General features: G+C 53.0%; 1 protein-coding gene across 1 annotated transcript; it reads left to right on the forward strand.

Moving 5' to 3' along the window:
* The first annotated feature begins 7,956 nt into the window (after window positions 1–7,956).
* GDF11 (growth differentiation factor 11) lies at window positions 7,957–15,593 on the forward strand. The gene is given in 3 exon segments (NM_001244310.1): window positions 7,957–8,392; window positions 14,131–14,528; window positions 15,018–15,593. Coding segments are annotated over 3 exon segments (1,215 nt in total). The 3' UTR covers window positions 15,399–15,593.
* Window positions 15,594–15,605: the final 12 nt, after the last annotated feature.

Below are 15,605 nucleotides of genomic sequence, written 5' to 3' on the forward strand. Positions count from 1 at the left end.
TTCTGACTCTGGGCAAGACTAGGTCACGGGCCCCCTGGTACCCGGAAGAACATTGTCAGTGGCAAAGTCACCTCACTTCCTTGCTTCAAGGAAGATAAGACTCAGAGAGATGAAGCCAGCAACTCAGACACAACTTGCAGGTGAGACACCAACCTCAGTGCTGAATGCACCACGCTCACCACCAGCAAGCCCTGAGGTCAGAAGCCCTGGTGAGAGACAGGTTCTACCCCACTTGAGTGGGTGACTTTGGCTAAACTCTCACCCTTGCTGAGTCCCAGTTTCTTCTCACTTGGGCGGGAGGAAAACTCCGGAGGAGGAAGAGCAACGAAGGGGATCAGTTTTGGTACCTTAAGAATGAAAAAGGCAGGGAGTACCCTTGTGGCACAGCAGGTTAGGGATCTGGCATTGTCACTGGACCAGCTCAAGTTACTACTGTGGCTCGGATTTGATTCCTGGCCTGGGAACTTCCACATGCCGGTCGAAGCCAAAAGAAAGAGGCAAAAACAACAAGAATGAAAAAGGCTTGATCATACCCCGTCAGACTCATGGGAGTGAAAATGATTTTGCTTTGAGGAGTTCCCGCTGTGACACAGTGGGATTGGTGGTCTTTGGAGCTCTGAGATGCAGGTTCGTTCCCAGGCCTGGAACACTGAGGTAAGCATCCAGCATTGCCCCAGCTGCGGCTTAGGTCTTGACTGTGACTCAGATCTGATCCCTGGCCCTGGAACTCCATGTGCTGTGGGGCAGCCAAAAAAGAATAAACATATTAATTAATTAATTAAATGATTTCGCTTTGAGAACTATCTGGACTCCACCCCCAATTGAGACGCCAAGAAAAGGGTTGGGAGGATGACCCAGCCTCCTACAGCCCCTCCTGCCCACCTTGGCAAATGCCAGATTTCCAGCTCTAGCTCCACCCACCCCATGCCCCACCACAAGGCTCTGGGCTTGACCTGCAGCTCCAGGCCACTGTCTCCTCCTGCAGCGCCCTGGCCAGCGTGGTTCTGGGCCAGGACCTACCCAATCGGGAGAGCAGGAGTAGCCGCCTGAGAGTCAGCTCAACTCAGGTTTCTCTGGGGCTGGAACAGATAAGAACCTGGGAGAAAGAAGAAAGAGGCAATGCTGGGGCCAGGAGATTAGCTCAGGTTTCTGTTTCTTGAGGCTCGGAGGCCAAGAGGCCTGGGAGCTGAGGAAGAATTCATTCACTCACCCATCCTTCCATTTACAGAGAGCCCAAGACTATACAGAGATGAATAACATGTAGATCACAACCTGTAGGCACCAACACAAGACACTGCATGGTGGAGTTCCCGCTGTGGCACAGTGGATTGCAAACCCAACTGCAGCTATGGAGGTGTGGATTTGATCCCTGGCCCCACGCAGTGGATTAAAGGATCCAGTGTTGCCTCAGCTGCAGCTCGGTTTAATCCCTGGCCCTGGTACTTCCACATGCTGTGGGTGCAGGCATTTAAAAAAAACAACAAAAAAACCCCAAACCGAACAAACAAAAAAACAAAACCACAGTGGTGAGGGTTGTGCCAAAGAGAAACCCTGGATGCTAGGGCTCCCTGGCCCAGGCTGGGGATACAGCCTGTGGATGTGGTCTTGCAGCTCAGGGAGCCAGGGGTGCAGGAGGGGTTTGAATGGGTGGGCATTGCCGGCACCCCCAGGCAGAGCCCAGACCAGGTTGTCCTGCCCTCACATCTCTCATTTCTTTTGCTTTTGCTTTTGCTTTCTTTCTTTTTTTTTTTTTTTGTCTTTTTGCCTTTTCTAGGGCTGCTCCTACAGCATATGGAGGTTCCCAGGCTCGGGGTCTTATCGGAGCTACAGCCACCCTCCTACGCCAGAGCCACAGCAACGTGGGATCTGAGCCACGTCTGCAACCTACACCACAGCTCACGGCAACGCTGGATCTTTAACCCACTTGAGCAAGGCCAGGAATCGAACCCGCAACCTCATGGCTCCTAGTCGGATTCGTTAACCATTGCACCACAATGGGTGCATCTCTCGTTTCTGACTCCCAGTCCCAGACCTCAGCCAGATCCTCTGGTCTTCATACACCCTCACCATTGCTACACACACACACACACACACACACACACACACACACACACACACACACCTTGATCTTCACTCTCCAGTGCTCTCTCCTGGCAGCTGGGTTCCCTCTGAACATTTCTGCCTCTAGCTCCCCTCTGCTTCCCACTGGTTCCCCTCACCTGCCAACCCAGGTCATGCTTTGTCTCCTCCTGGGTCAGTACATCCACCAGCGGTTTGAAGTCCCAGGAGAAGCAGACTTTGTGCTCAGACCCTTCCTTTTCTTGGACCAACTGGAATAGCGTGCCTCCTGCCAGCATAATTGGGCCTTGGGGCCAGACTTGTCCACCGCCCATAGCAAGACTCCTCCAAGGGCCTGGAGCAGGAGCAATAGGAGAGAAAAACAGGAAGAGGGCAGACCTGGGAAGACCAAGGGTAACGGAGGAAAGAGGGCAGGGGGGGTGTCTTCGAGGGAGGCCAGAGGAAGATGTGACTCTGAGTGATTCTCAGAGTTGCCCACTTGCATCCCACCCCTCTCCACCTCTCGCTCCAAACACAAACTCTCTAGCTCCCTCCTCACAACCTCCAGCTTCTCTTAAAGGGCCTTGGGGTTAAAGAGGTTAACAGGGCTGCCAGCCCATCCAGGATCCAGGCAGGATAATTACAGGCTTTAGGAGTGGGAGAGGATGGTAATTACACACTGAGGTTCCCTCTGGGGGCTTCAGGCTTTGTGGGCAGAGACCTGGGAGGGGTCCATTCCATCAGCATACTATCCCCAGCCCAGAATAGCCTCCCCCCCACACCACACTCGACCCCCCTACTCCAGCCAAGCTCCTGCTGGGAGGGTGGGGAGTAGGAAGACCCTCCCAGGGAATCCCCCACCCCCAGCTGCTTCTCAATGGCCCAGCCCCTCCCCTCCATGGAAAGACCTGTGGGGCCAGGGAATGAGTCCACTGACCCTAGAAACAGGGCCTTTAGGGGGAAGAAGAGATGTATCAGAAGTCATGAGTTACTGCCCCCTGGGTCCAGCTCTGATAGACAAGGCGGTTCGGGTGTGGGCGTGGCCTGAGTGGCAGCGGTGCGGGTGAGCTGGAGCACCTCCTCCTTGCAGTAGTTCCCTGGTGCTGGAGTCCGCAGCTCTGAGAGGGGTCCGGGTGCCTCCGGACTCGAACCCTGGTGACGGGCTCCCAGGTCCTGCAGTTCCTTTTGCTGAGAATGTAGCATAAAGAACCCTCTACCCAAGGCTACACAAGCACCTCTTTCCTCCAGCAGCTTAGGAAACCTCGTCCCCGCTTCTGTCCCAGCCGCTCACACCTTTCGTAGCTCAATGCCTCCCTTAGGCCCCCAACCCACATTTGCTATGAACCAGTCAGGACCTTGAAGGAGGCGGGTCTGAAGGTTGCCTGGGTAACACCGGCGAGAGGGCACCACCGGCTGAAAGACAGTTGCCTGGGAGACAAGGGCAGTGGGCGGGGCCCCAAACCCTGGTTAGCTAGTGTTGGGACGAGGAAAGATCTAAATATCCACATCTCTCCCAACTCCTTTTCCGTAAAGCCAGCAAGGTTTTCCTCCTGGGGACTGGGTCTAGGGCAGCTGGAAGTTTGAAGCTCCTGAAAGAGATCTCAGCGGGGTGGGGGTGGGAGGTTATCTGCAACTCACGGGAACCCAACCGTACCAAGCCTGAGGGAACTCAAGGAAAGAGACAAGATCTAGGAGGGGTTGGAGAAATGAACAAGACTTCATACATTATGATAAAGAACTTCTTGGACTAGAAATACAAAGTGAAAATATACAAAGTATGCCAAAAAAAAAAAAAGTGGTTTTAATTCCACCTCCCAGAAGGAGAAATTCCAGATTATACCACCAGATGGCAGTCTTGCCCACTCATTGGACTAAGTGCAGTCCTGGAATCTACCGGGAGGAAGTCGGGAGGCGGACATCCTTTCTGTCTCACAAGTTGTTACCGACTCTCGCTTTTTGGTTTTTGGCAGATACCCATAACTCCTTATGGCCAAAAATACAGTTTTCTTTTTCTAGCCCGGCTCTAACCAGATCTCGTTAGCAGGGTTTATTCATTCTTTATTCAAAGCCGCTAAAGAAAACTTTGGTGAAAAAAGATTTCTGCTCTCTTAGGTCTCTCAGCGTGAGGCTGGTATGTTGTGGTAACAGTAATGACTATCCCATTTAGAACTATGTTTCAGACAATGAATCCTCATTACCTTACGAAATAGATACAGCTTTGCTACCTCCATCATACAAATGAGGCATAGAGCCAAGTTCACAACAGACAGAAAAAGGAGAGAGCTAGGACTTGATCCCAGGCAGCCCACTTTGAGTCTAGAAGCTACGTGATTAACCTCCAGGATACACAGAATGGTGCAGATGTAGCTAGGAGAAGCATCAACTCTAGACCTGGGAATCAGGGATGGACTCCCTGGAGACTTGTCCAAAATCTCATCTATACTGAAACCTGAAGAAAGAGTACATTTGAAGGGGAGGGAGTGGAGGTAGGAGGGGGAGTTGTTCCAAGAAGAGGAAACAGCTGGTGCAAAGATGCAGAGATCATCAAGAGAAAGAGGGTGAAGGTGACATCCAGGTTTCTGGCCTGGATGATTGCGTGTCATTCGCTAAAATGAAATAGTGCAGGAGAGGGGCACAATTCAGGGGAGAGAAGATGTTCTTTGTTTACACTATTTAACTGACGATTTTGTTTTTGTTTTTTACAGCTGCACCTGGGGCATATAGAAGTTCCGGGGCTGGGGTCTAACCGGAGCTACTGCTGCAGGCCTACACCACAGCCACAGCAACGCCAGATCTGAGCCACATCTTCCATCTAAGCTGCAGCTTTTGACAACGCCAGATCCTTAACCCACTGGGTGAGGCCAGGGATCGAACCCTCATCCTCACGGAGACTACTATGTAGGGTTCTTAACCTGCTTAGTCACAATGGGAACTCCAGGTTAGGGGTTAATGATGTTTGAGGTGTGTCCACATGGAGATATCAAGGAGGCATCTGGTCTGGAGTTTTGGCTGGTATCATCTATCTAGGGTCTGTCGCCGAAAAGGGGGGCTAAATCTTATTTATCGTTGCATCTCTTACAGAGCTACAACTAGCTACATGTTTGGTAGGGAAGTGACAGCTGGGCCACTTCTTCTGATGAAGAAAGCGGTGACACCACTTCTGCTCTCTAGGAATTTGCAATTCTTTTTTTAATTTTTTACTCGTTTTTCTTTTTTGGCCACCCTGCAGCATATGGAGTTTCCAGTCCAGGGATCAGATCCAAGCCAGGGATCAAACAGCTCCTCCCAGTATTCCAGAGATGCCACTAATTTCATTGGGCCATAGCAGCAACTCCGGAATTTGCAGTTCTTCTGAGGAAATGACATCAGAGAAATATTTTGGAGAACAGGTAAGGCCAGAATATGTGGTAAAGATAATCACTGCTCTGGGAGCTCATAAAGGAAAGAAAAATCATCATGAAAAAGGAGCCTGTGAAAGCCACTTTTGACAAATTCCCATTGTGTTGCAGTGGTAATGAATCCCACTAGTGTCCGTGAGGAAGATGCAGGTTCGTCCCCTAGCCTCCCTCAGTGGGTTAAGGATCCAGCACCTCTGTGAGCTGTAGTGTAGATCGCAGATGCAGCTCAGATCCTGAGTTATTGCGGCTGTGGCATAGGCCAGGCGGCTGCAGGTCCGATTCAGTCTCTAGCCTGGGAACTTCCATATGCCACAGGTGTGGCCCTAAAACAGAAGCCACTGTTGATTGATTGCTATGCAACCCTCACAACCAGTTGAGGGTAGGCAGTGTGAGTGTATGTCATAGATGAAGAAACTTGATGAAATGTTGAGGTGCTTGTGTCTTGGAGAAACTAGCTGTCTAAGTTTTTGGTTTTGTCTGTTTTCTTCCATTCTGCTGGGTCTTACTTCCCGTCCTCCATGGAACAGATCATCTCTTCAAAGCTCCCCAGCTTGGCCCTCCTCATCCCTATCCAACCTTCCTCCTTCATACCTGCATCCCCAGTTCCTTCCCTCATTCCACTCCAACTCCCCAGCCCAACTCAGTCCTTACAACCCAGGGTTCCGTCTAATCCAAAGAGGAAACCAGTGTTCCGCTGCCTGAGAAGCCCAAGGCATTTCTTTCATCAGATCTGATCCCTAGCCAGGGGAACTCCATATGCCGCAAGTAGCCAAAAAAGAGAAAGAAAGAAAGAAAGAAAGAAAGAAAGAAAGAAAGAAAGAAAGAAAGAAAGAAAGAAAGAAAGAAAGAAAGAAAAGAAAGAAAGAAAGAAAGAAAGAAAGAAAGAAAGAAAGAAAGAAAGAAAGAAAGAAGGAGGAAATCAGCCCAGAGAAACTGAAATCTGGGAAGAGGTATCCAAAACCAGAAGTTAAGCACTTCAGGAGCGTTTTAGTGCTGTGGCCCCCTTCTGCTCGGCTGTACCCAGTGTTACATCTGAAGGCTAGAGCTAGCGCACATCTGGGTTTCTCCCCTTGCAATTTGCTATTTCCAACTAAAGCGTCTGAAGGCAGCCCTCTGTCTCATCCTCACCCCTACAACTACAAGCCCCTTCTCAGTCTTCTAAGACCCTGCGAATCCAAAGGTACAGCTATGAATCCAGAGGTCCAGATTCCTCTGCAAGCACAATGGTCTCCAGCAGCCCTACTTCCTCCGGCTGTTTCCCCAGTGCTCCCAGATTCGTGCCTTTTCCAGCCTTCTGACTCCCTTATTCCCTTTCAAGCCTCAATTTCAAGTTCACACTCTTCCCAGTGCTGAGTCTTGCTCTTGGGCTCCCCACCACCTCTCCACCTTCTCAGACTGACCCCTGGCCTCTTCTCCTTGTCTCTCTTGCTAGCCCACGTGTCCAATCCATCCATCTCATGCTTCCCGATGCCCCTGCTGAGCCTGATGTTGCCCCTCCATCTTCCAGACCCCTTCATCTTCCTTGGGCTGCTTCTGGTAGCTGGGGCTCCTTTGGGCTCAAATTCTCCACCTCCTCCCCCTCTTGGGTTCTCACTGTTCCCACCAAGGCTGACTCTCATCACTGAGCTGCCTCTCCTTCCTTCAGGAGTCTCCATCTGCCTATCTCGGCCTGAACCTGATCCTGGGTCTGCCCCTGGGGCTCCCTTGGTACCTCCCAGGCTCTGTTGGAACATTTCTCTCCTCTCTCATCCCCCGGGTTCTGGGCTCAGTTCTTCAGCCCCTCTTCCCAACTCCATGTACCCCTGACCTCCTGTGGTCTGGATCTGCAGACCTCTAGCTCTCCAGCTGTCTAGCTATCACTCTCTCCTCCCTCTGCTCTCCGACTCCCCTCTCTCCTTCACTAGTGATGCCATCACTTTCCTCCTCTATCTCTGTCTCTCTGCTTAAGTCTCTTCTGTCTGTGTCTCCCCCCCAACTCTTATCCTCCCCTTTGTTTCTCTCTCTCTCCTCTTCCTCCCCCTCTTTCTATTTCTGCGCCTCTCCTCTGTGTCTTCCCCCTTTATCTCTGTCTCCGATTCTGACTTTCTCCATCTCTCCCTTCCTCTTCCCCACCCCTATATCTCTGTCTCTCCATCTCTCTGGGCCCTTGCTCCCTCCCTCTCTCTCTTTTCCTCGGCTCTCTCCGGCTCCCTCTCTCGCCTCGGATGACAGCGCTGCCTCTTTTGTTGGCTCCGCAGCCAATCGCGGCCGCTGACGACACGGGGGCCGGGGCTATAAAGGGCCTGGCCCGGGCTCGGGCCCCCCCAGCCGCCCGCCCCGGCCGCCCGCCCGCCCCGCCCGCGCGCCCGCCGCCCCCGGCCCCCCCGGCCCCCCCTCGGCCGGGCAGCCCCCAATCCCGCGCCGCCCGGACCCCCTCCTCCTCCCTCCCTCCTCCCTCCGCCCCCTCCCCTCGGGACTCCGGCGTCCCCGCCCCCCAGTCCTCCCTCCCCTCCCCTCCAGCATGGTGCTCGCGGCCCCGCTGCTGCTGGGCTTCCTGCTCCTCGCCCTGGAGCTGCGGCCCCGGGGGGAGGCGGCCGAGGGCCCCGCGGCGGCGGCGGCGGCGGCGGCGGCGGCGGGGGCCGGGGGGGAGCGCTCGAGCCGGCCGGCCGCGTCCGTGGCGCCCGAGCCCGACGGCTGCCCCGTGTGCTTGTGGCGGCAGCATAGCCGTGAGCTGCGCCTGGAGAGCATCAAGTCGCAGATCTTGAGCAAACTGCGGCTCAAGGAGGCGCCCAACATCAGCCGCGAGGTGGTGAAGCAGCTGCTTCCCAAGGCGCCTCCGCTGCAGCAGATCCTGGACCTGCACGACTTCCAGGGCGACGCGCTGCAGCCCGAGGACTTCCTGGAGGAGGACGAGTACCACGCCACCACCGAGACTGTCATTAGCATGGCCCAGGAGAGTAAGTGGACCGCGGGGCAAGAGCGGTGGGGTGCTGGCTCCCGCTCCCGCTCCGGGAAAGTGAGCGCCTGCCGCTCGAAGCGGGGCGTTCCGGGTTACTCCGGCCGGAAAGCCTTTTCTGAGAAAACTTGACGGATTGGGGGCCGGGGGGCTGTTCCACAAGTTTTTCGAGCTGTAGAGATGGGCTGCGGAGTTCTGTGCACTTTTGGTCCCCGGAGGTGAGGGGGCAAAAGGAAAGCGTTGCGAGATAGCACCTCCGAGCCGGGATGTGCGAAAAAGATCCCGGCTTGGGGGGATACTGGGAAAGCCGGGGTCCGCCTGTAGGGGAAGGGGCAGAAACTCGATGCCGAAAGGCCGTGGTAGAGAGGCTGAAAAATAGAATCGGGAGGCTTCGGGACCCAGGCAGTCCCAGCCAGGCTGCGGTGCTCTCCGCCTCCCAGTGGCACCAACTCTCCACCTCTACCACCTTGGGCTTTGCAACGCGCCCCCCGGGCTGCGAAGAACCGAGAGCTCCTCTCCTAATCCTAGGAAAGAGATACCAGAGCCCTGTATCTCTCCCGGCAGCCCTGGCACCCATTCCACCTGGGACCCTTCGGACTCTCAAGGGGCGGGTGAAAGCTGTGCCTTCTCGGTACTGACCGAGCTCAGAGAACTCAACTTCATTGCACTGGGGCTAAGGGCACCCGTTGGGCAGCTCAGACCTCTATGTTGGTTGTATTCCATATTCACTTGCCCCAACCCTCAATGAGACTTGAGGAGAGGGAGAAAGACCTAGCAAGAAAAAGAAAGAAATAGATGGGAGGGAGGGGGGAACCCAGGAGTCCTAGCCCCTGGCCAAACGGAAGATGAACATGTTAATAGACTTGAGCTGCTTTGAAATTTTATGGCCTGGAAAATCCAGGCCAACACTGCCCCCCCCCAACTCCTAGCTCTCCCTAAGATCAGATGACTCCCTTTTCCCCTCCCCCACTGAAGTCTTCCCCCCACCACCTCCAACAACCAGGGAACCAGGCCCTCTTATTCCCCAGTGGTTTGGCAAAGCCAAACCCCCCCACCCCAACTGTTTGGTTTTATGGCTCTGAAGAGAAGAGGGGGAGACTGGTTTATTGGCAGATGGGTCATAAAAACCCGGGGATGAGGGGAGTCCTAGTGGCCCACCCCCAAGGGAGAGGCTTGGGAACCCAGGTGTGCATGTGGGGGGCTGAGTGCCTCACACTGCCACCAATTTTTCTGCGATCCTAACTCCACAGTACTTGGTCAGGGCTGCAAAGAATAGAACACCAAAGGACTAGGAAATTAACCTGGGGTGGGGGGTGGGAAGGCCTGGGATCTGGTGGTGAGTTCCCCAGTCTCCTTTTGCTTCTTGAGGCTTCTGCCTCATAGAAGCTAGGGTTAGTCTGAGATTGACTGAGGGCAGGGGTCGGAGGTGGGGATTCTAACAAACTTAGAAACCAGAGAGTGGTAGAGGAATTCTGAAGAAGAGTTTGCTGGAAGAAGATGAAGGGTACAGAAGGAAAGGATACTCTGGTCTATGTGGTATAGTGTGTGAGAATTTCCAGAATGAGTGATGGAGCTGTGGACTTTCCCTGCCCATTCTATCCTTAGCATCCCTTAACCAGTTGGCCTGAGCCTGGAATTAGCCCTGGTAATGGGGATGCAGGAAGTAAACAGATGCTGCATGCACAGTTTGGGGACTGCAAGTTACACTAGGGATGGGGAGGAGGGGGAAGGATCAGCAGGTGGGGTTCTACCCCAGCGTCTACCCTCCTGCTGCCCCAGGACTTAGATAACTAGGGAACTGGGTCTCCAGCCAGGTATTGTACGTCCCCTTTAAGAGCCAAGCTGAGCTCTTAAGAGAGGGAGGGGGAGCCAGGGGAGGGGAGGGAGAGAGGGGAAAAGGAAAAAGAGACTTTTATAGTCTAATCCCCAGGGACCCGCTTTAATAAGAGACTTGTGCTCTGCTAATCGGGGGAGGTGTTTGTCAGCAGAGATGGCCTCCGCTCCCCTCCCCCTTCCTCCCCTCCCCCAGCCCTCAACCCTGGACCCCAGCCCCCACCTCTCCTAGGCTGCTGTGCCTGCCCTAGTTCTCTCCACCCTCTCAGGCTCTCCCACCCCAGCCTTCTTCCTGGGAACCCAACCCCCTTGCCCTTCTGGGAGCCAAGCCCAGCCCCTCAGTTTCTCTCTCCTCCCTACACCAAGAGGCCCCTGCCCTCTCAGCCCAACCTCCTGCCCCTAGGCCTTCCAGCCTGGGTAAGGAAAGTGTGTTTGGTGTTTGGGGGTGGGGGGGGGTGGGGGGAGGAGGAGGTGGTAAGCAGGGAGGGGGTTGGGCTTTTGCTGAAAATAGTGCAATGACCTCTCTCCAGACCAGAGCCGCCTACTAAACCTGACCTGCTGCCTGCCACCAACCCGATCAATCCAACACAGATGTGGCTCTTTCCCCTCCCCTTGGGAGCTGGGCCTATGTGTGTGTTGGGGACTCTCTCAAGCCCCTTGTTTCCCTTGTGGCTCTACCTGCTTCTCCTTTGTTCCTCGCTCTGTATCCTTCTATCCTTTCTCTTTATCCCAATAGGCTTAGCTACCTCACTCCTTTCAGTTTCTTGACCCACCACTCACTCCTTTTGCACCCCTCCTCCTCTCCTAATGTTCTCCAGCTCCCAAACTTATTTCTTCTCCCCCTACTATATTTTCCCCTCTCTGCCTTCTCTCCTCCATTTCTCTTCTAACCTGACTTCATCTCTAACAGCCTCTTCTCTATTCTTTTTTTTTTCTTTTTTCTTTTTAGAGCTGCACCTGCAGCATATGGAAGTTCCCAGGCTAGGGGTTGAATTGGAGCTGCAGCTGCTGGCTTACACCACAGCCACAGCAATGCCAGATCTGAGCCACGTCTGTGACCTACACCACAGCTCATGGCAACGCTGGATCCTTAACCCACTGAGCAAGGCCAGGGATCGGACCTGCATGCTCATGGTTCCTAGTCAGATTCATTTCTCCTGTGCCACGATGGGAATTCCTCTATTCTTATTTTCCTATCTCTAGTCTCTCCCACGTTTCTTCTCCTTTCCCTTTTCTTTCTCCACATGTCTCCGTCCTGTCCCTTTGTAGTACCAACTGTCTTCATATCCACTGGGAGAGAAGTGTAAGGTGATTCCTGGTGGTGAGGATGGGGAACTCTGCCTGAAGGAACCAAAGACTTAGAGGGATGGGGCCCTGGAGACCAGTCCCCCATTTCTAGGCCTTGGGTCAGCTTAGGTAGGGACATGTGTTTGGAGTTTAGAGAACTAACAATAAACCAATTGAGAAACTACTACTATTTTCATATTCTTTATTTAATGTTCAGCACTCCTATGAAGCAAGGATTACCATCTGTATCACCGAGAAGTCTGGAAAGTAAGGTCAGATACTGGTTAATGAGTCAGGCAGTGATTAAATCCACTTCAGTTTAGTCAAAGAACAGTGTTTAGATGCCAAGAAGAACTTCAGGCACTTGCCTATATAATTTAAGATCGAGAGTTTAGGGAGTTCATTCAACATGGATTTATTGAGCACTGCCTGGTACTGTGGGCAACAGTATGGACAGTGTCTACCCTCATGCAAATTAGTACCTAATGGAGTTCCCATCGTGGCTCAGTGGAAACGAATCTGACTAGCATCCATGAGGATGCAGGTTTGATCCCTGGCCTTGCTCAGTGGGTTAAGGATCTGGCATTGCTGTGAGCTGTGGTATAGTTTGCAGATGTGGCTCGGATCCCACAGTGCTATGGCTGTAGGGTAGGCCGGCAGCTACAGCTCTGATTAGACCCCTAGCCTGGGAATCTCCATATGCCAAGGGTGCGGCCCTAAAAAAGACAAAAGACAAAACAAACACAAAAAAAGAAATTTGTACCTAATGGTGAAGACAGGCAGGAAAATCAGATAGACCCTATGCTGAAATTAGGCTTAGTATGCTATTTCAGTTGCTGCTTGTCACTCTCCATCTCACCAGCAGCCCCAGGGACTCTCCTAATCCCTGAATCTCCACTCCCCAAACCCTGTCCCATTGCACCATCACTGCAGCTCCAGCAGGAGATTACCTGGGAGGACTACCAGTGCCCTGGGACCTTGGAGAAGAACCAAGGGAAGGAAAGCTGCAAAAGAATTTTGTGTCTCGTGTCCTGAATATATGAAGATCACTAGGCACTTTCCTCCTCATCTCACTTGAAGTATCCTCCTTCTCCTAGGGTGGGAGTGTGGGATGGATGCTGATGGCAGACAACAAATGATAACTTCTCCATGATCATGCAGACGTGGACGTGATACATAAGGACCTAAACTTTCTCATCATCCTTACATGGCTCTGGGAGCTAGTTCCTGATTCTTCCTCTCAGAGTATATTTAGAGTGGGGATGGATATTCCTGTCCAATAGAAACATGATTTAAGGCATTCTCAACTGACATAAGAGATTAGAAAGGGAAACTGAGAGGAGCTCTAGTGGAAGCAGAGGCAGATAGAGAATTCATTCTTTAAACACAAGAAGGGTCAGTGTAGGGTCCAGAACAAGGGGCAGTGGGCCAAAATGTAAAGTTGGGATATTAAATCTTTGTAAAGGCTTACTGGCGCTGGACTGAGAAACTGAAGGAAGCCCAGGGGAGAAAAGAAGACTGATTACATTTGATTTGGTGTGTTGAATATTATTTCTGATGGTTTGGGAAAGTAGGAGAAAGAATACATGGAGGTAGTTTTTCCTTTCCTTAAAAGTGGAGACAGGGAGTTCCCGTCGTGGCGCAGTGGTTAATGAATCAGACTAGGAACCATGAGGTTGTGGGTTCGGTCCCTGCCCTTGCTCAGTGGGTTAACGATCCGGCGTTGCCGTGAGCTGTGGTGTAGGTTGCAGACGCGGCTCGGATCCCACATTGCTGTGGCTCTGGCGTAGGCTGGTGGCTACAGCTCCAATTCAACCCCTAGCCTGGGAACCTCCATATGCCGTGGGAGCGGCCCAAGAAATAGCAACAACAACAACAACAAAAAAGACAAAAAAAAAAAAAAAAAAAAAAGTGGAGACAACAAAATGGTGATGAGGAAGCAGCTGAGGGAACATGTTCTCAGGGTCAAGGGATGTTGGAGTCAAGATGCATGGGGCTTGCTTGAGTAGTACCATTCTTCTGGGTGTGTTATTTCTGGTGGGAACGATGTGAGAAGCCTAGATCTGACTGCTGATTTACTTCAAGGAATGAATTTAGTCCATGCTCCCTATCTGGACCTTGGGTTATCCATTCTTTGAGGCCATCTGTTTTGGGGGGCCTGTGCCAGGCTCCACCTGGCCACCAGACAAAACAGAGCAGAAATGGGGAAAGGTAACCTGAGGACAGCAGGTGTGATAGCAGGTTTGCCTCCTATGGAGAGCATCAAAGATTCAGAACAAGTTGGAGCCCTATTTGCTGGGCAAAGTTGGAGAAAGGGAAGACAGCAGGGTGGAAGAGTTCTCTAATAACTATCTTTGCAGGCTATCTGGTAGAGGGGAACCTGTGCATTAGGGCAAACAGATTAAGGAAGGGGTGCAGATCCCGTAAGGCCCAACAGAGCCATCATCCTACTGGGGGAGCAGGGTGCTATTCTAGGCTCCGGTGACATGGTAGTTAACAAGAAAGCAGAGGAGAAAGGTAACACGGGCTGAGGAGTCCAAGTTGCCGACACCCCCCAAGGCTGCTGACGCCCTCCACAAACACCTTTTGCTGATGCTGTGCCCCCTTCTCTCTTATCAGCGGACCCTGCAGTGCAGACAGATGGCAGCCCTCTCTGCTGCCATTTCCACTTCAGCCCCAAGGTGATGTTCACAAAAGTACTGAAGGCCCAGCTGTGGGTGTATCTACGGCCTGTGCCCCGCCCAGCCACAGTCTACCTGCAGATCTTGCGACTGAAACCCCTAACTGGGGAAGGGACAGCAGGGGGAGGGGGCGGAGGCCGGCGTCACATCCGTATCCGCTCTCTCAAAATTGACCTGCACTCGCGCTCTGGCCACTGGCAAAGCATCGACTTCAAGCAAGTGCTACACAGCTGGTTCCGCCAGCCACAGAGCAACTGGGGCATCGAGATCAACGCCTTTGATCCCAGTGGCACAGACCTGGCTGTCACCTCCCTGGGGCCGGGAGCTGAGGGACTGGTGAGCAGGAAGCCTGAGACGTTGGCAGATATGTATAACCTGGCCCTGAGGAAGTGGGATGTTGGAAAAGGTAGACCAGGAATGCAAAGGGTGTTGTGTTGAGGGTCTGGAGCTGACTCAATAGAGTTAGGTGGTGGTAATGGGGTGCTATCACTTTTCAGAGACCCAAGGCAGGTAACGGCTGAAAACTGGATTTGGGTGAAGGTGAACAAATTCATGAGACAAAGGTGGGCTATTGTTAAGACTTTGAGCTAAGGATGAGGGCCAGGTTGCCAGGAGAGGGAGAATTCGGCAAGGTGAGTTGAGGAGAGATGGCTAGCTGGCAAGAAAAGTGGGCAGAAGGCAGGGCTTGGGGATGGGAGCAATGGAGAAGCTGAGAAATCAATAATCTCTGTTCCGATCCCCTGTTGAGGGGCAGGTGACAAAAGAGCAGGGAGTGGGAGCTCTTCAGGGCTCTCTCACATGTCTTTCTTCTCTCCCTCACCCCAGCATCCTTTCATGGAGCTTCGAGTCCTAGAGAACACAAAACGGTCTCGGCGGAACCTGGGTCTGGACTGCGATGAGCACTCAAGTGAGTCCCGCTGCTGCCGATATCCCCTCACAGTGGACTTTGAGGCATTTGGCTGGGACTGGATCATCGCACCTAAACGCTACAAGGCCAACTACTGCTCTGGCCAGTGCGAGTACATGTTCATGCAAAAGTACCCGCACACCCACTTGGTGCAACAGGCTAATCCAAGAGGCTCTGCTGGGCCCTGCTGTACCCCCACCAAGATGTCCCCAATCAACATGCTCTACTTCAATGACAAGCAGCAAATTATCTACGGCAAGATCCCTGGCATGGTGGTGGATCGCTGTGGCTGCTCCTAAGGTCGGGGACAGAGGATGCCCCCCCCCACAGACCCTACCCCTAGACCCCCAGCTTTGACCCCCTCCCCCCAGGCCCTAAAGCTCCCTCCACCTCTTCTGATGAACATCACACCTTGTTCCCTGCCCAAGCAGTGTGCAATACAACAGAGGGAGGCAGGTGGGGGATTGAGGGGTGAGGGGTTTGAGGGAAAGGGGGAAGAGGAGGGG

The sequence above is a fragment of the Sus scrofa genome, chromosome 5 (genome assembly GCF_054392235.1).
Source record: "Sus scrofa isolate SSC_HxYL_T2T_F1_AM1 chromosome 5, Sscrofa_HxYL_maternal_Yorkshire_Landrace_v2.0, whole genome shotgun sequence".
NCBI classification, from domain to species: Eukaryota; Metazoa; Chordata; class Mammalia; order Artiodactyla; family Suidae; genus Sus; species Sus scrofa.